Genomic DNA, 20,238 nt, shown 5'->3' with positions numbered 1-20,238 from the left:
ACAGCTTGTGACTCGCCCAGCTCATCGCTTGGTCACTTTGTCTGAGCTGTAATCCGCTACGCTCCCCAGCATCACCAAACTCCACTTCGCCTGCTCTCCTCCACCCCCCTCCGCCCTCTGCCTCTTCATGCTCGCACCTGCCTCACGCCCGCTTGCTTAGCGCGTCCGCGCGAATTCCTTTCGCCTGCGCGCCTCTTCTCTTCCCCCCGCCTCCCCATCCCTACTCGTCGGCATGGTGCAAGCTCTCGGCGCGAACGCCAACCCCGGGCTCACGCTTGCACAGAACCAGGACCGCCACTTGCACTCACGCCTGCGCGGCGCCGCTTCAGTGTCTGCCTCCGCCACCAGTAAGCCTGCCACCGGGGCTGTGACCAGCAGCCCGCTCGCGATAGGCCCTGCAGAGCAAACTGCCGCCGCGGCGGCGGCGGCGGCATCTGCCACGCAGTCGCCGCGCATCGGATCACGTTCGACGGGAACGACGTCGCGCAGACAGCGCACACGACGCGGCGGCGGCGGCAGTAGTGGAAATACGGCCGGTGGCGGCGGTAATTCTGCGACACAGAATTTCTTTGAGGAGAGGGATCCTGACTACGACAGATCACTCCCGATGAACGCGTTGGCTTCCGACGACGCGCCGCCGACCGACGCGCTTAGCTCGTCGCAGCTCATGATGAATCCGCTGCTGTCATCGATAACCACCGTTGGCTCCGCGGCGTCGCCGCATGGTTTGTTTCCCGTCAGCGAATACTACGGCGGCGCGCCGCTCGTACCGCCAGCGAAGCAATTGTACGATCCGAGAACTGACCCGATTCCGTCATATACCAAGCCCGTTGGAACACCGACTGCGTCGCAGTCGCCTGTCCGAGCCCAAACCACCGGCGGTGATGACGTGGGCCAGAAGTCGAGTGCTGCACCGCGACGCAGCAGGAATCGCGACCGCGATCATCGGAATCGGCGAATGCGCGGCGACGACGCGAATGCCGCGGGTAGTAGCAATAATAACAACGGTCACGCATCATCCAACGTCGCCACCGCCACTGCTGCTACTGACGACAATCACAAGAGCTTGGCGACAAACCGCAGACGCTACGGCGGCAGGTTGTATAACCCGGATTCGGAAATTGACGACGACGAGTACTTGAAGGATACCACCACCAAAAACGAGAGCAACGTTCATCGCTCCTCTCGGCGAAAAGACCGCGACCGACACGATCGCCAACGTGGTACGTACCGCGACGGCAACACCGCGCATGGCGATGCGCAAACGCGCGAATCCGGTAAGATCATGCTTCTCAAAAACCCAAAGTCGGATTCGTTCTACAACAGCACGCCGTCCAGGATCGTCGGTCAGCTCGATTATCCGCGCGAGTCGCCGGAAGAGATTGAGGCTCGAGTCGCTATTATTTACAACAGGATTTTGTACCTCGAGCACGAGTGTGCCGAGATCGACGGGAAGCAGGCTGAGTATAGCGTCAAGGTCGAGCGCGAATTCAATGCAGCGCTGTGGTGGGACATCATGCGCCTGCACGAAGATTTGCTCGAGCAGTACGATGACTTTTTGTTTGCTTGCTGCGCGGCTTATGCCACTCCGTCGATTCAGAATTTGCCAAAGAAGTACAAGATTCCCTCCCGCTTGTGGAAGTATGGCGTTACTCGACCTGTTGACTTGCTGCACGAATTTTTGCCCGCATCGCTTGATTCACTTCGCACGTTTATTTATTATGCCTATGCTATCGTGACACGCTTGTTTGAGTGCACTCCTGGTGCAGCAAGCGATAAAGCAATCTGGCTGGAGTCGCTTGGCGATTTGTCGGTGTACGTCATGGCGATCGAGCCTGACGATGCAAATGCGAGGATTTGGCAGGATAACGCTTACATGTGGTACACGCGCTGTTCATACGTGTTGCCAGGCGTGGGACGCTTGTATCACGATCTCGCGGTAACCTCGAAACCGAATCTTTTGGACCAGCTGTTTTACTATTGCAAGAGTCTCATTGCATGGACGCCGTTTGCTCATGCTCGCAAATCGATTTTATCGATTTTTGGCGCTGCGCTGAATTCTTTTCCAAAGGACTCCAACAAGGTGCACCTCGCGTTCGCGCGAGTTCATGGTATCTTGTTTACGCGCGTCGAGCTCGAGAATCTTGGACGGTCGTGCAATGATTTTCTGCGACTTGTCAACCGTCCTTTTGCGTGGCAGGTCGATGGAGTCGAGTACGCGGCCATCAATATTGCCGCGTTGTTTCAGTTTGGCGACAAGGACAACATTTTGAGCAGATTGATCGGGTTCTCGCATAAGTCGGAGGAAGAGAAGTTCGACGTCGGTCAGCAGCAGCCTGGAGGTAAGCAAGACGTGCTGTCGTCGATTGCGGATATACGCGGAAGCTTGCCCGAGTCTTTCGGAACTGATTCCAGCACCGGGTCTGAGTCGGGTACCTTGCAGAACTCAGACAGCATCCACCCATTATCGGCAACGAGCTCGACGATGTCCACGTATGCTCCCATGACGCCTGGTCCGTTGGAGCACTTTCTTGCCACAGACAAATACGTTGCTGGCTCGGTTGCACTGTCACAGGCCAAGCGGGTCGCATTTTCCACTCTCAAGCTTGCAGTCACTGTCGCGACGGCTGAGCATTACTCGCATATCTTCACGTGGCTGTTGTTTTTGGAGTATATCAAGGACTATCCCGAGGCTGTGAATGAGCTGTTTTATGTGCATAACCCAAGACAAGCTGGAGAGGATCGATTTCCGTGGAAGGACTTGCTGCAATTCTTGACCACGCTGACGTACCTCGCGGATACGGATTCGATCTACCAAGCACTCACGATTCCCGACCATGCGTCCTTTATTGAGGACTGGGTGCTGCATGGATTTGAGTGGACGCAGTCGTTCTCACAGATGCTCAAGGCCGCGCACCTGATGGACGAGTCTGCATCGCCTACAGAGCCATCGTCCTCTGCGTCTGTGGTGGCACCCCAAGAAGAGTCCGCGCCCTTGACGCCGGTTGCATATACCGATGTGGACTTTGACTACGACAGGGTTTTGACTTTGCATACTGTTCCGGAGGTGTACGGGCACCCGGAGTTTAATGCATTGAATTCTGGGCGGCTCGAACGTATCCTGTGGGTCGCGTTCAAGCTCGCAAAGGATGGCCGGTTCTTTGAGTACAACCAATCCACGAAGCAGTTTTTCATGAGCCACTCGGCCCAGGAAAGGCTTGACGAGACTAATCTCTACTCGAATATTTCGCGAACGGCACCAATTGGCAATACCCCAGGCGGATAATTTGCAGGCGGTGTTTTAATATCTTCAAATTTAGGACTGCTTGGCGATAAGTAGTAAACACCCCACCAGAGGTATTGGTTTTCTTTTTTGCAGCTGAATTACACAAGACTGCGCTATGGCGTGTTGTTGACGAACGCGTGTTTCTTGTTCTCATTGAGGAGAGGAATATGTGCATTTGTTGTTATTCAGTCGGGCTGCGTGTGACAGGAAAAATGTTACCGGCGGACGTTGAAGAGAGAAGGAATCAGAGTAATTACTAGGCGCGAAACGTAACTCTCGAACTATTTCCGATTGATTTTTTTTGTTCTTGTCTTGGCTTAGATGGCGATTGCTTCTGATATTTATGATGAAGTGCGAAGGGAATCGTCGCCGCCAGAGACTTTTTTCTTTTTCTCTTTTTTTGTTATCTTTTTGACCTCCAGTCTCTGTTTATCAGGTTATGTCGCGTGACTTGATACGGCATATGCGTGTTCAAGAGTATGACATGTAGAGTGCGAGATGCCGTTTATGTAAAATGGCTATATTTTTCTATTCAAGGCTGACTGCGTTTTTATATCTACCAATTCTCGTTCTTGCTTGTAGTGAAGCATGTCGCTGTCGCTGCTGGTATATGTATGTATTAATGCGATGTGTGAGCAATAAACAGCTGCGTGAGTTGAAGATATTAGTGGCAAGGCGAAGTATGTGAGTGTTGAGAAACTCATCTCATCCATCGAAATTTTGTAAGCCGCACAGCCGTTGTTCAGCGTAAACAACCCGTTCCACCGCGTTCATCTCCTAGTTCAACGCCATAGTTTCGTTCGTTGGGACGAAACATCAGGCGACCTGGTTATTCGACGAGTTTGCATTCTGATATACGCAGTCTTTACCAGACCGACAGCATGCCGACATTACTAAGCACTCCAGCGCGACCTTCACTCTTCGCGAACACAGTATCTGCACTGACGACGACTCCAGCAGCAAAAGATGTCGCCCAGCAGCAACAGCTACCCCCCGCGGCCTCGTTGCTCGATCAACTTCTCGAGAGCACGAAAAGCTTGCCACGTAACTCTACGGGCCTGGGCACGATACAGCTCGGGATCAACGAGATCTCCGCACAAGCGCGCGAGCTACGTGAACGTGCGGGGGGTGGCGCGGGGCAAGTGACCGGCAGCAGCGGGGACGGGGATACGAAGGCGCACTATTTGCTTGCAGTTGCAAGAATTAACGCGGAAGATATTGCGCAAGATCTGGATACCGTGACTCTTGAGCCTTTGTTCGGCACAGGGGGCGTCCCTTTTGTAGGTGCAGCTGCGGCCGCGGACACGGATATCGAGAGCTATCTGCGGTTTCGTAGGGAAGAAAACATTGTCGCGTCGATAGAGGACTCAGTGCGTCAGACCACGGAGAAATTCGACGCGCTGGTGAGCGAGACGATAAAGCTGGATTGGAATTACGAGAAATTGCTGATCTGTGAGAACTACGGTCTTGTGCCCCACGGCACCGCGCAGAAGCTGGCTGCGGAACTCGGCGCAGATGGTGCGAGCATGCCGAAATTGCCACTGACGGGCGAAGCGACGCCTGGGCGCGACGGCGCTGGCACACCAGGCGGAAGCGTGAGCGAGCGGGGGATGGTGTCGAATAATTCGGGCTGGAAGCGGCAGTCGCTCGGGCGGAGCGTGCTTGGCAGTAAATTCGGCAGCATAGCGTTCTCCGATATCATGAGCACGGCAGCGCAGCAACAGACGCAGCAGCAAACAACGACGACGACGACGACGCCGCCACAGCAACAGCAGCAGTCCGCACTTGCTCTACAGGACCGGCGTTTCCGGTACGCACAAGCAGTGCACTCACTCAACGACGCGCGGATGCAAGGCGTGAGTTTTCCGCTGATTCAGCACTTCGCCGAGGTCACGCGCAATAATGTCGGCATGGACACACGCACGCAGCAGTTGTTTGATTCGTGGATTATTTTGTCTGGCCTGATTCCGTCCGACACGCGACAACGGCAGTTTGCGCATGTGTATTGCGAGAGCGCGACGTTCGAGTCGGCGGTGGATGCAGCCGAGAGTATTGCGATGAAGAAGATTATTACCACGTCGTCGCGCGAGTATCTTGAGATACAATTTTTCAGTCTAGTTGAGAAGGAGATTGCAAAGTATCCGCAGGAGGCGCAGCTCGGTGGTATTCCCTCCGTCGTGAACAAGATACACGCATACTTGAAGTTGTTGTTTTTGAAGAACGGCGTGTGGGTGAAGCCGACGTTGCAGGTGGTGAATAACCTGCCGATATGGGCACTGATTTACTATCTTCTGCGGTCGGGACACATGGAGGAAGCGGTGGCGTTTACGACACAGTACGAAGGATTTTTCCAGAAGATTGAACGGTCATTCCCGATGTATCTCAAGGCCTACGCGAACTCGGGCGACGAGCGCAAGTTGCCGCGGGAGCTTACAGAGCGGCTGCACACAGAGTTCAACAACCACATCCGCATGTTCAACACGAAGACGGACGACCCGTACAAGTACGCACTGTACAAGTTGCTGGGCAGATGCGACCTTGCACGGAAGACGTTTCCGGACGTATTGCTCGTGGCGGAGGACTGGATGTGGGCGCAGCTGATGCTAGTACAGGAGCCGTCGTCGGTACTGAGCACGGAGATTTTTGGCACGCCGTCGTCGGAGCAGTACACTCTTGAGGACCTGCGGACGAAGCTCGTACAGCTCGGTGCGCGGCATTTCAATCCACGCGGGTCGAGTCCAATGTTGTACGTGCAGATGTTGTTGCTGAGCGGGCAGTACGAGCGCGCCATGCACACGCTGTACCAAACGCAGCCGGTGGACGCGACGCATTTTGCAATCGCGTTGGCGTACTACGGATTGCTGAACGTATCGACGGAGGGGGCGAGCGCAGCGGATAGCCAGTTGCTCACACTTGGTCTGAAGAACGTGCCGGAGATCGACTTTGCGCGGTTGGTGGGGTACTACACGCGAGACTTCCGGGCGACAGATCCAGAGATCGCATTTGACTACCTTGCGCTGCTGTGTTTGAATGCAGATCTCAAAGTCGGCGACAAGGGCAAGAAATACCGAGAGATGTGTCACGAGGCAATGCGGGAGATGGTGCTTGAGACGGCAGAGTTTGCGACATTGCTGGGTGATATCCGGGCGGATGGAATGCGCGAGAAGGGCGTAATTGAGCGCAAGATGAAGTTGATTGAGATCACCAACGAGACCGAGTTCTTGCACACGATCACGGAACAAGCCGCGCTGCAAGCGGACCAGGACGGGCGAACTGCGGACGCGGTGCTGCTGTATCACCTGTCGGAGCAGTACGACGTGGTTGTGGGGATTATCAACAAGACGTTAGGTGAGACACTTGCGGTGTCGGATCTGAGCCTGGGCGAGGCCGGCGCAACGGGCGGCAGCGGCGGAATCAGCATGTCCCTTGCAGGCAAGGAAGATCCTGTGGAGCTGGCGCAGGGTGTGATGGCGATGTACAGTAATGATGGGGAGATTCTACGGAAGGTGTCGTCGCGGAACCGGGCGGCGTGCGGGATGCTGCTGAATATCATGAGCGCGCGGCGGGCGTACGACGAGGGCCAGTGGGAGCAGTGCCTGAGCTTCGTGGCGGCGGTGAACGTGCTGCCGCTGGAGCAACAACCTGCCGGCAGCGACACGGGGAGCATTCGGCGGCGTGCACAGCAGTTCGGGGAACTGGACGAGAGCGTTGCGAGGAACGTACCAATGATGCTCCTTATGACGATGGAGTGCTGCGTGCGGATCACACGAGAGATGGATGCGAGCGCGTACGGGGACGCCACGCGGAGCAAGGTACGCTTTTTTTTAATTTGTTTTTGGGTGCTACTTCCTTCCCCTCTTCTGTCCGCTGGCGCGTGACATTCCGTCTGGTGGTTCTGCAGTGTGTTCGATTTGTGTTTGCGTGATGTGGTTTGTGGTGCGCGCTGGCGAGATCGAGGGTGCGCCGAGCGCGTTGCGGCAACGGCGCGCACGGGGCGTATTGGCTTGGCGCGCTGCACGCTCGGCCACGACGACTAGGGAGCTCGCCGTGGCTGGTGTTTTGTGTGACGGGCGGGAGTTCCGCCAGTCTCTCGGTGGAGTGCTTCTGTTCGTTCGTGTTCCGGGGTGTTCGGTGAGCGCGTAGCCAGGACTAGAAGGGGGGGCTGCGGGGGAAGGGGCATGCCGGGCGCGTTACGGCGCGTTATCAGTTCTAGAAGGCGGCGCAAGCGCGCCAGGGTCGCTGCAGGGCTAACGAGCGCACAGAAGATCGGCGAGTTGCGGACACGGGCAAAGAACTGCATGATCTACGCGGGCATGATACAGTACAGGATGCCACGGGAGTAAGTGATTCTTTCTTTCTTCTGCTGCAGCATCCTTTCGTTGCTTTTGGGGGATGAAGAGAGGCGAGGGCTCGAAGGCGTCTGGGCGGGAAGAAGCAACGAGATGTGGTCACGCGTTGCTTGCTTTTTGGGTCACGCGCTAACCGTGTTTGCTAGGGTTTACGGCCGGCTCACTTTGCTCGAGACGACGTTGTGAGTGGATCACGGCGTGCAGCCAACGGCGAGCGGCAATTTGTCTTCTGCCAGCTCACAACGACTGCTATTTTTTCATGATTTGTAATAATCGCGACTTCGCAGCCTCTGTCGCCGGCGCAGGCGTGCTCCTTTGCGAGCATGAGTAGGAGCTGAGCGCGCTGCTGAAAGAAAAGTGCATGCCGGCAGCAGTATCAGCGGGAGACGGCGATGACATCATCGCCAGGGGCAGGGATGTCTAGGGGACGAGTAATGACGTTGTTGGTTAGGGCTAGGGGAAAGCGATAGCGGGCGCCACTGTGAGTTTCGTGTGATCCACGGATCACCTACTAGAGTAGAAGAGCACTCCGCCGTCCAGAATCGACGCGCCCGACTCCTTTTCCTTCCTCTGCCATACATCTTCTGGACCACCACTGCCTCTGCGCCCCCCCGCGACTGCAATTGCTGGCTTCTCAGCTTCCTCCGCATATCGCATCTACAATGCCGCCGTCCGCCGCCGACTGCGCCTCCGTGCTCTCGCTGTCGCCCTCGTCTACACCCTCCCCACTAGAGATGCCCGGCTCGAGCTCCCCCGCGCCTTCGCCCCAGTCCTTCAGGTCGCGCCCCCTCAATTTCGCCGTCTTCAGGCTCCCGCCGCCGTCGTTTTCCGCGTCTTCAGGCTCCTCCTCCGCCACCTCGCTGACCTCCATACCCTCCTCCGCCGTCTTCCCGCCAACGCCCGCCACAGTGGCGCGCGAGCCAGGTGCTGAGTATTCCTTCTTCAACCTTCCCCCGACCACCGTGCCTGTCTCGCAGAAGCTCGACGGCGTGAACTCGGACGCGAGTGATGACTTAGGCATATCAGCCCCAATTAGTCTCGCTCCGTCGCTATCTTTCTCGTCCATCGCAAGCACGAATTCCACGCGGTCCTCCTTCTCGTGCTCCTCCGAATCGGACGGATGCTTATCAATCTCCCCCGTCTCATCCGCACAGTCAAACTGCGCCACCCCCATGCGCTCATTCTCGACAACATCGTTTCTACGGATGAAGGCCGACGCCAACGCGGCCGAGGACCTCAACGCCATTCTCCCGCTATGTCCGTCCGAACTTGGCATGATGCTTGCCTCGACGCCGGACAACGTCGTCGTCTTCGACGTGCGTCCATATGCGCAATATGCCGTCGAGCACATTCGCGGCGCGGTTAACTTGTGCGTGCCCTCGACGCTGTTGCGGAGGCCGGGCTTCACTGTTCCGAAGATTCTCGACTCGCTTGCCGCAGAAGATATGGAGAAGGCGGCTGCGTATATGTCGGCATCCAGCGTTGTCATTTACGATTCGTCGTCTGTGAACCTGACAGTTACGTCCTCGGCTTTTTTGACGGCTCGGAAGTTTTTCACCTGCCCGGAGTTCGAGGGAAGCGTGTACTATCTAACAGGTAAGCAGTGTTATCCATGAGTGGATGTGCGTTGTACTAACAAAGCAGGCGGTTTATGTGCGTTTGCTTCGCGCTACCAGAACTTCATTGAGGAGTCCCCCGCGCCATCTCCGGCGGCTAGTAAAAAGTCTGCATGCGACTCAAAGTGCATGCCAATTCTCTCTGGTCTGAGGCTACCGATGTTCAGCAAGAAGCAGCCGCCGGTGAACCCGTTCTTCTCAAATATCCGGCAGAACATGGATCTTATCGGCGGCGTGGGCGAGCCGATTCCGGTGCGCGTGCCAAGTGCGTGCTCAGCCGCTGTCCAGAAGAAACTACCGCTGTGGCTTCAGCAGGTGATTTCACCTGTCGACGGCGCGAAGAAGATTGCAGATCGCTTTTTGGACATTGAGCGTGCAGAGAAAGGACGCTTAGAGATGGCGTTCAGTAGTTCTTGTACGATCACGACAGCGGCACCGTCTACCTCGCAGTGTGCGTTGACGTCGCTATTCCAGTCATCATCAACGTCAAACACGCCGACGCCTACTGCGGAGTCGGCCAGGTTTTCAATCTCAGCTGCGCTGGAACGGGGGACGAAGAACCGGTATAATAACATATTCCCCTACGACCACACGCGTGTGCGTCTCGCATCATGCGCTCCGGGCTCGTGCGATTACATCAATGCAAGCTACGTGCAAGCGAGCGGGAGCGTGAAGCGGTACATCGCGACGCAGGGTCCGCTGCCAGACACGTTTGCGGACTTCTGGTCGGTAGTGTGGGACCAGAAAGTTCGTGTGATCGTGATGCTCACCCCAGTAATGGAAGGCGGGCAAGTCAAGTGCGACTCATACTGGAAGGAGACGCGGTACGGTGCACTGCGGCTGACGCTCTTGAGCGACGAAGAGGTGAAGTTGACGAGCGAGACGAACACGATTGTGCGGATTCGCAAGTTCACTCTGGCGAATGTAAGTGACGTGCCACGTGAGATTACGCATATCCAGTATGTATCGTGGCCGGACTTGGGTGCGCCGGCTGATCCGAAGGATATTGTCGCACTGAGCGAGCTGTCGACGCGGTGTAACGCCGGGGGCGAAAGCGATATCTCGGCCGCGCTCGCGAGTCATCCCGTTGTGGTGCACTGCAGCGCGGGATGCGGTCGCACGGGTACATTTTGTACTGTCGACTCTGCGATTGATATTCTTGCGCGGCAGTCGCTCAAGCTCGTCAAGAACGAGGGCATGGATGACCTGATCAACCAAGTCGTCAGCGATCTGCGTACGCAGCGGCTCTCCATGGTGCAGTGCTTGCGTCAGTACGTGATTTGTTACGAGTGCGTGTTGGAGTGGGAGGTTCAGCAGGTGTTGAAGGGGGGTGTAATATCATTGGCGGAGAAGAAGGCGTAATCTGCGGCGACACATTATTGGTGGTGTTTTTTGCTTTGACTTTTCACAGGTCATCGGCGTCATCTATTTTTTTTGTTTTTGTTTCTCTGGAGTTTACTTGCTTTTGTTCAGTGCAGGACCGGCTGTTCCACCATGTCGGTGTAATTATGAGGCTAGACGAGAGAGCACGTGGACTTTTTGTACAAAGGTGTATATCATGCATACATGTCCAATAAATAACATGTATAACTAGGTCAGCTGAAATGGTGATGGTGCTGATGTCACGGGTGCGTACTTGGAACTACACGCTGAGTCCAAGCATACCGCCCGTTGCGAGGGTTGCACTAAGTGTCAATTCATCTTGATTAACATGAGCTTTTGTGTATAGATGTATAGTACGAATCAACAAGCATATGCAAATCTATCTTTAGTAGATATCGTGGGGATCATGGCTCAAGCATCGCGATCTCAGGTGCGACGGCAAGTCGTGACTTGAGGGTTAGAACAGACGCGCGTTGCGCCCGATTGACGATACGATGCAACTCGTAGAGGCTATGCAACCCCGCGCCGCCGTCAGCAACACTTTCGCGTTTAGCAGCAGCGACGAGTTCAGCGAGGAGCACGCCGGCGAAGGAATCACCTGCTCCTGTGACGCTGATGATTTCAGATGGAGGAAGACGCGCGACGGCGGCTGCGTGGTGCGCGAGGACAACGATACTGCCTGTAGTCGTGCGCCAGCGGATCACGGCGCGGTCAGCTGTGACGAGTGTCTCCGTGTCTTTACCGGCGGGCATGGTGTCGGCCGCGCTGGGGGGGAGAAGTTGTGAAGAGATCACGCCCAGGGGACCAAGTTTGACGAAGAGGTTGGGGAAGTATGGCAAGAAGTGGAGACACATCTGGAGTACACCGCCGGTGAGGAGCGCGTTGGTAAGTGCCGCGTCGCCGCGGGTGAGACGGGGGAACGCGTCGCGGATTGACGAGGTGATTGCGAAACTGTGCAGAGCGCGCCACCACTGTGGCGCTTCGAAGAGGCCTATATCCCGCGCGTAAGCAAACAAGGACGCGAGCTCGATATCGTTAGGCGTGAACACGTCCGCAACTGGTGTAGGTGCTTCCGCGTCGTCCGGGAGTGGGGCGAGATATTCCTTCGCGATATCGAGGATCGCGCGAGCTTTGATGACGGCGGTGGGTTCGAGCATAACCCTCGCATTGGAGATGGTACGTGCGAGCCGGAGTGTTTCGCGGAGAGGTCCAATGTTGAGATTTGCATCGACTGCGACCCACGATGGGGCTGTACCGGCGCGGGCGAACTCGGTCGCGAGGTGCGGAAGAGGCATGTTTTCGACGAGATCCATGTCGGCGCACGCGAGGATTAAACCGCCGTGCGCGTCGTGCATTGCAATATACTGCGCCGTTCGGCCTTCGGGGTATACAGCTACGCCGGAGAGGTCGGGTAGCAACTGTGTTTGCGAGGCGGAGAGGCCGAGGGCGGCGGGGAGGTCGCGTGCGTCAGGGCCGACGGCAGAGACCATGCGGAGTTGTGGGACGACAGGGGACATGGAGGCGGCGGCGTAGGTGGCGGCGAGACAGACGTTGAAGCCAACGCCGCCCGGGGTGCGGTGGATGGCGCCAGGGTTAGAGGTGTGGTGGTATGTCGAGGGCTCTTTGAGATGGGCATGGGGGAGGTCGCATGTGATGTCGACGGCGATAGCGCCGACGACGAGGCAGTCGGGGGAGGCGACAGAGGGAGGCGTGGAAGAAGAAGGAGTACCAAGGATATTAGACGGCGATGGGCGTGGAATAAGGATGGACGGTTGATAATGTGCGGACGGGTTCTACATTCAAAATCTTCACTAAATATCTATGTACAGAAGAGCGACAGGGCTATCTCACCTGCTCGTATTTCGACAGAGCGACCGCGATCTTTGCGCCCATGAGGATGTTGTTCTTGACAAAGCCGATGTTGGAACTAAGCGAGCGGCCATCGGTGATCTCGAAGATTCGGTTGAGCAAGAAAGGCGTAAGGTCCTTACCCGCGATGCGGGCCTCGTTGGCATCGATGACGGCGCGGTCGATGGCGTCGTCAATGAGCTCAGAGGGGATGGCGAACTCGTGCGGCGGGGGCACGCAGAAAAGCATGCCGGATTGCAGCTTGAGCAGGGTGTTTGCGTGAATCACGGCCGCGGCCTCCTCGGGGGTGGAGAAGTTGAACGGTGAATGGATGCCGGAGTCACGAGAGTAGAACGCGGGGACGTTAGTTCCTGGGGGACCATAAGTCGAGACATGCACGCCCTTGGTCTCAAGGTACTCGAAGGTCTTGGCGAGGTCGAGGATGGCTTTCGCACCGGCTGAGACGACGGCGACCGGCGTGCGGCCGAGCTCCTCGAGGTCGGCAGAGATGTCAAGGGTGGACTCGGCGCCGCGGTGGACTCCGCCAAGGCCGCCGGTTGCGAAGACACGGATGCCGGCAAGGTGCGCGAGGATCATGGTCCCGGCGATTGTGGTGCCGCCGGTGACGCCGTGCGCGACCGCGTACGCGATGTCGCGACGGGAGATCTTGATGAAGGATGCTTCGTCCCGCGGTGGTGGCGTGCAGAGGTACTCGATCTCGGCGTCGGACGCACCGACAACAGGGCGGCCCTTGACAAGCGCGATGGTGGCCGGAACGGCGCCGGAGTCGCGGATGAGGGCGTTGAGGTCGCGCGCCATGGCGACGTTGTGGGGGAAGGGGATGCCGTGGGTGAGGATGGTGGACTCGAGGGCGACGACAGGTTTGTTAGAGAGGACGGCGTCTTTGACCTCGGCGTCAATAGTAACATGGTCGGGGAACGTGTGAACGCTGCGAGCGGCGCCGACGGTGCGAGGAGCGCAGCCGCGGAGGGCGGCGCGGGGGACGCGGAGCGCAAGCATGACGGGACGGACTAGGGGGAGAAGACAAAGGTGTTGCGATGAGTGGCTTGCATCGAAGCAAAGCTAGTTTGGGGGACACAAGGGCCTTGGCAGCGTCAGTGGTACGCGGCCCTCATGCTGCTCATGCACGTGACGGGAACAGGGTCAGCCAGGGGACGCGCGGAAGTTAAACAGACGGACACGGTCCAGGCGCAGGGCAGCGGCTTGCAGCAGCGCTGGGCAGCAAGTTAGCAGTGTAGTGCGGACTTCTTGTCGACGCGTTTTGTCTAGCCGTGACGCGTGTGCGTGATGATGTGTGCGAAGCGGCAGTCCCCAGCACCGCACTTCGCCTGCTCTGGCCCGCGTTCCTGGCTGCCTTCGTCTCCTGCGTGCGCTCCGCGAGCACTCGCTTCCGCCGGCAGAGCGCACCGCCACTGGCTTGTGCGCGCCGGGAGAGTTTCGGCTCGCGCGCCGGTGTGGCGCAGCCGTCTTCCGGGCCCGGACAGGGCCGCGTGGCGCAGTGGCGGTGCAGCGTGACGCGGCCTCCTAGCGTCGTCATTGCGCTAGGCCCAAACAAGGCGGTCGCGGCCTCTCTGGGCCTGGCCGGCCGCACCGTCGCGTTCCTCAAAACTCCCCTCGCCGCCGCTCCGCTTTTCTTCTGCGTCTCCACACCTTTAGCACCCCACGCTTCTCCAATACCCTATGCGCGTCCCGCTGCTCCTCGCGGCGTGCGCCGCTACGGCACTCGCCGCTCCTGTCGTATCCCACGACAAGCCCTCCGTCGACGAGGCGGCCGTCCAGGCCCGTAAGCTCGTCCGCGCTGAGTCTCTCGCTGATCTCGACACCGTCTTCCAGTCTGGCGACAAGGCTGGCTCTGCCATCGGCCTCCTCGAGTACTATGCTGACTGCGACGACGACGGTTCGCTCACTCTGTTGATGGTCGAGGTCGGCCACACCTTTAAGAACTGGATGGAGGGTTCTCCTGTCTCCTTCTCTATTCGGCAGACCCGTCCTGCGTTCTCGCCCGCCAGCCAGCCCCGCGTTGCGCTCTCCGGCGACCTCGCCTTCATCGAGGGCGACGACGCCATTGAGGCCGCAAAGGTCTGCTTCCTTCACCGCCATCCCGACGCTCACGCCTGGCTCCCCGGAAACAAGATTCATGCCACCGCCTTCATGAAGTTTAACGTCGAATCTGTCTACTGGCTCGGCGGTTTCGGCAACGTCGCCTTCATCGGCGACATACCCACCGACCTTTACACATCCGCGACTCTCCCCCGCATGCGATTCCCCCACCCCTCTGTCCCCGGCCACGGTCGCCACAACGAGGACGATGATGAGGATGAGGAGGAAGAGCACGAGGAGCAAGAAGAGCACGATGATGGCGACGACCACCACTCCCGTTTCCCCATTTTTGGAGGCCGTAACAGACCTCAGAAGCACTTCGGTCCCCCTGTCGACTTCGATCTCTCTACACCTGGCGAGGATGCTCCTCAGGAGCCCAAGCTCCACAAGGGCTTCAAGAAGATCCATGGCCCTCACCATTCTGATGACGACGAGGAGGACTTCAAGCCTCATGGCCCTCACCACTCTGACGATGATGACGACTTTAAGCCGCGTGGTCCTCACCACGGTCCTTCGGATGACGACTTCAAGCCCCATGGCCGCCACCACTTACCTGCAGACAACGACGACTCCGAGGAGACTGCTGCTGCTACTGTCATAGTGTCCCCTTTCCGCACAGTCACCGTCCGTGGTGGCGAGTTTATCTACGACCTCAACCCCCCGGCTCCCGAGGGACCGCCTTGCGACGAAGACTCGGACGAGCCCTGCCCCCCGCCTCCTCCTCATGGCCCCCCTCCTCCCTGGGCTCACGGACCTCCTCATGGACCCCCTCCTCCTGGACCGCCTTGCGATGAGGACTCGGACGAGCCGTGTCCCCCCCCTCCTCCTCATGGCCCTCCTCCTCCTTGGGCCCACGGCCCTCACGGACCTCCTCATGGACCCCCTCCTCCTGGACCTCCTCCTGGACCGCCTTGCGACGAGGACTCGGACGAGCCGTGTCCCCCCCCTCCTCCTCATGGCCCCCCTCCTCCCTGGGCCCACGGCCCTCACGGACCTCCTCATGGCCCCCCTCCTCCCTGGGCTCACGGACCTCCTCATGGACCCCCTCCTCCTGGACCGCCTTGCGACGAGGACTCGGACGAGCCGTGCCCCCCCCCTCCTCCTCATGGCCCCCCTCCTCCCTGGGCCCACGGCCCTCACGGACCTCCTCATGGACCCCCTCCTCCTGGACCGCCTTGCGATGAGGACTCGGACGAGCCCTGTCCCCCCCCTCCTCCTCATGGCCCCCCTCCTCCCTGGGCTCACGGTCCTCATGGACCCCCTCATGGACCCCCTCCTCCTGGACCCCCTCCTGGACCGCCTTGCGATGAGGACTCGGATGAGCCCTGCCCCCCGCCTCCTCCTCATGGTCCCCCTCCTCCCTGGGCTCACGGCCCTCATGGACCCCCTCATGGACCCCCTCCTCCTGGACCCCCTCCTGGACCGCCTTGCGATGAGGACTCGGACGAGCCCTGCCCTCCGCCTCCTTGCGACGACGGTCCCAATGGTCCCCTAGACGGTCCTGATGGTCCTCATCCTCCGTCTCCCCATGGTCCTCACGACGAATCTGATGGCCCGGACAGTCCCGACTCTGGTTTTGACGGTTCTGAGGATCCTCATGACCCTCCTCATGGTCCTCCTCATGGTCGTCTCCATGATGGTCCTAACGGTCCTGATGCGCCCCAAGGCGGCCCTCACCGTGGTCCTCCAGGACCTCCTCCTCCTCATGGACCACCTTCTCCTCATGGACCCCCTCCTTCAGGACCTCCCTCCGACGATGAGCCTCCTTCTGGACCCGCTCCTGGCGAACAGGGCAAGCAGACTCCTAATTTCTTCAGTGGTGGCAAGAAAGCGAGTAAGTCCCAGAAGGCCATGTCTGACAGCAACGTTCAGTACCGTAAGGCCGTGAAGGAGTGCGTTCGGTCGATCTTGAAGCAGGTGGACTTGAGAACGTTGAAGGCCTCTGAGATACGCCAATTCCAGCGCGACGTGCGTGCCGGCTGCGCTAGTTCTATTGCGAGCCCCGTTGAGGTTCCTGCCGACGCTCCTGCAGAGGAGGTCGAGGTTGTTGAAGTTGTGCCCGCTGCTAAGTCCATCTGGCAGGCGTTGCGGACCATGATCTTTGCGTGAGCGTGAATCTTGTCTAGTGGTCACAAATGTGTTGAAAATATAGTTACTAGTTTATTTGGTGTTTGAGGATTTGTGACTTTTGCATTTTTATTGTGGTTTCATATTTTTTTTACATATCTTGTTTCTTGATCTCTGCGGATACACGTACGGGTATTATGGAATAATATATGTGTGTGATTTGGTATTAATATAGTTTTCTTGTTGTTGATACTCGTAGATCGTGTGCAGCAGCGCGTTTCATTTAGAGTGCTGCGCGACATTGCGTTCCATGGCCTCGCGTTCAAACACACGTCCAGCTGCCATGAATCTAGGTCAGTTAGCACCATTTCCTCGTGAGCAAGTAGCGTAACACATACAATGAGCCCTGTAGACCGCCAAGCCGTTTGATATACTCCGCCTGCACCGCCGTGACGCGGAGCAAGCTCTCGAGATCGGCGAGATTAGCTTGCAGCTGTGCGAGCTGCGAGTGCAGGTGCGACATCTGGCGCGGCTTGAGCGAGGTGGAAGGTTCACTCGTCAGGCGTGCAACGCTTTTCCGGTCCATTGTGGGGCAGACAGAGACCGCGGCGATGGGGGAAGTCGCGAGGCGCGGACGCGCGGTGATGGTGTGGTGGTGTGGTGATGTGGGAGATGTGCGTCGCCAGGACAACGGCGCGTCTGTTTACACTCCCGCGCCGCGCTCGCGCCCAAGCGGCATGCGCTACAGCAGCATTCTCCTCGCCCCTCGACAATCCGTACATGCATGCTCCACATCCGCCCTTCGACCATGCAGGCTGACCGCGTGTCGCCCGCGCCAACTGTGGCTAGCAACGGCAGCGGCGCCGGCAGCAACAACCAGACCCCTCCGCCTCCGCCGTCGTCGCTACGTTCACAATTCGAGGCGCTCGAGCTCATCGGTCGAGGCACGTTCGGACAGATTCGCAAGGTGCGGCGCCGGCTTGATGGGCGTGTGCTGGTGCGTAAGGAGATCTCGTATGAGCGCATGAGCGCCCACGAGCGGTCGCAGTTGCTGGCGGAACTGCAGATTCTGAGCGGGTTAAGGCATACGAATATCGTGCAGTATGTGCAGCATGAGCGTGACGCGGAGCGCGGCGAGGTGCATTTATATATGGAGTACTGTGATGGCGGAGATCTTGCACAGCTTATTCGGTCGTGTAGGGACGCAGGGTTGGTGGTTTCGTCAGCTTGGTGTGTGACGAGAGTACTGACGCTCAGCAGGCAACATGTTCCCGAGACCATCGTCTGGAGCATCCTCACACAACTCCTTCTCGCATTATACAGATGCCACTATGGCATAGACCCGCCACAACTCGCAAACTTATTCGCACCCCCAGATGAACCTCCGCCAGTCCCGCCGACACTCATTCTCCACCGCGACATCAAACCCGAGAACGTCTTCCTCGATGCAGACAATTCCGTCAAGCTCGGCGATTTTGGCTTGTCGAAAATGGTCGGACCGGAACTCTCACTAGCGACGACATACGTCGGAACACCGTACTATATGAGTCCCGAGGTGTTGCTCGACCAGCCGTACACGCCGCAGTCGGATATGTGGTCTCTAGGCTGCGTCGTCTACGAGCTCTGTTCACTACAACCCCCCTTCTCCGGAAAATCGCACATGCAGCTCGCCCAGAAGATCAAGGAAGGCAAGTTCCCGCCATTACCAGCCGGCTACTCACCGGCGCTGCAAAAAGTCGTCGCAGCGTGCTTGACCCTCTCGCCAACAAAACGCCCAACCGCGCACGATCTGCTGCAGACCGATCTTGTGCGCTTTCACAGACGCGAACGCGAGCTGGTGGAGATGCATCGCGAGCTGCGGGTGCGTGAGGATGCGGTTGCGCATAGGGAGCAGTCGTGTGTCGCGAAGGAGATGGAGCTTGCCGCTGCGTGGGAACAGCACGAACGGTATGAGCAGGAGGTTATCTCACGACAGGTGCAGAATCTGCAGGCGTCGTTCGAGGACGCGGTTGAGACGCGCTCGCGGCAGCTTGTCGAGCTGCATTTTATGCACCAGCACCAGCAGGAACAACAACAACAACAACAACAACAACAACAACAACAACAACAACAACAACAGCGTACGAAATCATCAGCCACAGCGACACCCAAACATTCACCCGTTGTCGTGGACGATTCGCCACGCTCGTCGCCGCTGCTATCCCGACACAGTATATCAGATATGCGACTACTCTACAACAGTAACGGAACCACCCCTGCATCATCGCTCAACTTGGTCACAAACTCGCCGATGGATATTTCCTACTCGCCATATCCCAGCGCATCGCCTATCGGCACATTCCCTGCGCGCACAACTGCTATATCGCCCTCGCGCACACCGATGCAGTCGCGGCTTGCAAATATGTTCTACTCGCCAATGGTTCTCTCACCACGAATGGACAGGAGCCCAACAACCGCCGGAGCGCGGCTACACGTGCGGCACGCGGCGACGACAGCGTCGGCACTATCCTCCGACCAGGGAACATCATCACCAGCAATAACACAAAGCGGCGCAAAGCGCAAGTCACGACCAGGCGAAAAGCATGTACTGGCGGTGCATGACGTCAACGCCGCGGTAGATCTGTACGCTGATTATAACCACCAGCAGACGCCGTCGAGCGCGCTTGTAGCGGATAGCGCACTCGGACTGGGAGCTACAGCGGCACGGGCGAAGGTGCTTGCGGATATCGGACGCAGGAAAACCGCCAGTGGAGGCGGGATCGCGCGGACTATAGTCGATATACAGCGGGAGGAACGGCGACGGGCGGCGGCAGCAGCTCTAGCGGCGGGAGTTGGAGCCGGAGATGCCATCGGCAACGGCGAGCAAGCTACGCGGGCTGGCAAGCCCAGTAGGCGAGGTATAGCTATTCACAGTATAAACAGTGGTTCGAGCGAAAGCGAAGGCGACGTTGGAGGGGTAGAGAGCAGCATTATTCCCGACGGCAGCGGCATGGCTGAAGGCGCGCAAACTGCAGAGATCGCGTGGCTCGAGGACGCAGGCGGCGGTAGAACGGACGTACGGTATGTGGATCCATTCATGCTTCGGCGGCGTTAGTCGGAGCGGAGTGGATTGTGCTCAATCGGGTGTGCTTCGTTTTGCATGGGGAGATCGGTTGTAAAAGTCGCATAGACACGCGTTATCGCGCATAATTCTTGATGTTTTCTGACGGAGCATTTTTCACGGTTGATATTAATAGTACAGAGATGTCGCAATGAACGCGTACAATGATAGGACTCGCGTGCGTACGTAGGAGCGACCAGACAAGTCTTGCCGAGCGATCGGCTGAGTTTTTGTGCGTCGCAAAAGTTCGATGCGCCGCACGACGCGTGTCCACGTGATATAGTACAAGTGCCTTGCCACATGCCAGCGCTGACACAGGTCGCCATCGCGCGGCTGCGACGTGCGCACAGCAAGATCGAGCGATCGCCGCGGTCGATGGTTTCGCGTATGATACACTAGTTTGAGTGCGCTGATAGACTTGAATCGAGCAAGGACTACGGGTTGAATTTCTGAGGGCTTTTTGTTCTG

The 20,238-nt window shown here is 58.0% G+C and overlaps 7 protein-coding genes across 7 annotated transcripts; 5 read left to right on the top strand and 2 right to left on the bottom strand.

Annotated features, from left to right (window-relative positions):
- The first annotated feature begins 64 nt into the window (after window positions 1-64).
- V1518DRAFT_213859 (uncharacterized protein) lies at window positions 65-3,545 on the top strand. The gene has a single exon (XM_066900928.1). The coding sequence runs from the start codon at window positions 233-235 to the stop codon at window positions 3,284-3,286; it is 3,054 nt and encodes a 1,017-aa protein (XP_066760893.1). The 5' UTR covers window positions 65-232; the 3' UTR covers window positions 3,287-3,545.
- Window positions 3,546-4,020: 475 nt separating this feature from the next.
- Window positions 4,021-8,193, top strand: V1518DRAFT_413996 (Nup93/Nic96-domain-containing protein). Its single transcript, XM_066903445.1, has 3 exons — window positions 4,021-7,098; window positions 7,549-7,625; window positions 7,782-8,193. The coding sequence occupies exons 1-3, from the start codon at window positions 4,168-4,170 to the stop codon at window positions 7,819-7,821; spliced, it is 3,048 nt and encodes a 1,015-aa protein (XP_066760892.1). The 5' UTR covers window positions 4,021-4,167; the 3' UTR covers window positions 7,822-8,193.
- On the top strand, window positions 8,194-11,027 carry V1518DRAFT_413992 (protein-tyrosine phosphatase-like protein). The gene is made up of 2 exons (XM_066903444.1): window positions 8,194-9,224; window positions 9,273-11,027. The coding sequence occupies exons 1-2, from the start codon at window positions 8,298-8,300 to the stop codon at window positions 10,611-10,613; spliced, it is 2,268 nt and encodes a 755-aa protein (XP_066760891.1). The 5' UTR covers window positions 8,194-8,297; the 3' UTR covers window positions 10,614-11,027.
- On the bottom strand, window positions 10,765-13,531 carry V1518DRAFT_413989 (Indigoidine synthase A like protein-domain-containing protein). Its single transcript, XM_066903443.1, has 2 exons — window positions 12,486-13,531; window positions 10,765-12,427 (listed from the first exon to the last, which is right to left on the bottom strand). Exons 1-2 carry the CDS (start codon window positions 13,500-13,502, stop codon window positions 11,039-11,041), a joined length of 2,406 nt encoding a protein of 801 aa, XP_066760890.1. The 5' UTR covers window positions 13,503-13,531; the 3' UTR covers window positions 10,765-11,038.
- Window positions 13,532-14,183: 652 nt separating this feature from the next.
- V1518DRAFT_371856 (pyridoxamine 5'-phosphate oxidase-domain-containing protein) lies at window positions 14,184-14,855 on the top strand (the record flags this gene model as incomplete). Its single annotated transcript, XM_066901370.1, has 1 exon — window positions 14,184-14,855. A coding segment is annotated over one exon (672 nt), but the record flags the coding sequence as incomplete, so codon positions are not given.
- A 1,914-nt stretch (window positions 14,856-16,769) lies between these two features.
- V1518DRAFT_413985 (DASH complex subunit Hsk3 like-domain-containing protein) lies at window positions 16,770-17,319 on the bottom strand. The gene is made up of 2 exons (XM_066903442.1): window positions 17,069-17,319; window positions 16,770-17,019 (listed from the first exon to the last, which is right to left on the bottom strand). The coding sequence occupies exons 1-2, from the start codon at window positions 17,254-17,256 to the stop codon at window positions 16,950-16,952; spliced, it is 258 nt and encodes an 85-aa protein (XP_066760888.1). The 5' UTR covers window positions 17,257-17,319; the 3' UTR covers window positions 16,770-16,949.
- Window positions 17,282-19,975, top strand: V1518DRAFT_440866 (kinase-like domain-containing protein; the record flags this gene model as incomplete). The annotated part of the gene is made up of 4 exons (XM_066906421.1): window positions 17,282-17,344; window positions 17,593-17,879; window positions 17,931-18,702; window positions 18,727-19,975. The coding sequence occupies 4 exons, from the start codon at window positions 17,282-17,284 to the stop codon at window positions 19,762-19,764; spliced, it is 2,160 nt and encodes a 719-aa protein (XP_066760887.1). The 3' UTR covers window positions 19,765-19,975.
- Between the last annotated feature and the right edge of the window lie 263 nt (window positions 19,976-20,238).

This window comes from Limtongia smithiae, assembly GCF_038497785.1.
Source record: "Limtongia smithiae strain NRRL Y-17922 unplaced genomic scaffold V1518scaffold_3, whole genome shotgun sequence".
Lineage (NCBI taxonomy): Eukaryota > Fungi > Ascomycota > Lipomycetes > Lipomycetales > Lipomycetaceae > Limtongia > Limtongia smithiae.
Note: the sequence above shows the minus strand (reverse complement) of the source record. Positions and strands in the feature narration are given on the sequence as shown.

Coding starts and splice junctions, on each gene's coding strand:
- V1518DRAFT_413989 (XM_066903443.1), bottom strand. CDS start 13,502: ATGCTTGCGCTCCGCGTCCCCCGCGCCGCCCTCCGCGGCTGCGCTCCT. Junction 12,428..12,485: donor CTCTGTCGAAATACGAGCAG/GTGAGATAGCCC, acceptor TTTTGAATGTAG/AACCCGTCCGCACATTATCA.
- V1518DRAFT_413985 (XM_066903442.1), bottom strand. CDS start 17,256: ATGGACCGGAAAAGCGTTGCACGCCTGACGAGTGAACCTTCCACCTCG. Junction 17,020..17,068: donor GGCGGTCTACAGGGCTCATT/GTATGTGTTACG, acceptor TAACTGACCTAG/ATTCATGGCAGCTGGACGTG.
- V1518DRAFT_413996 (XM_066903445.1), top strand. CDS start 4,168: ATGCCGACATTACTAAGCACTCCAGCGCGACCTTCACTCTTCGCGAAC. Junction 7,099..7,548: donor GGGACGCCACGCGGAGCAAG/GTACGCTTTTTT, acceptor ACGAGCGCACAG/AAGATCGGCGAGTTGCGGAC. Junction 7,626..7,781: donor CAGTACAGGATGCCACGGGA/GTAAGTGATTCT, acceptor CGTGTTTGCTAG/GGTTTACGGCCGGCTCACTT.
- V1518DRAFT_213859 (XM_066900928.1), top strand. CDS start 233: ATGGTGCAAGCTCTCGGCGCGAACGCCAACCCCGGGCTCACGCTTGCA.
- V1518DRAFT_413992 (XM_066903444.1), top strand. CDS start 8,298: ATGCCGCCGTCCGCCGCCGACTGCGCCTCCGTGCTCTCGCTGTCGCCC. Junction 9,225..9,272: donor TCGAGGGAAGCGTGTACTAT/CTAACAGGTAAG, acceptor CGTTGTACTAAC/AAAGCAGGCGGTTTATGTGC.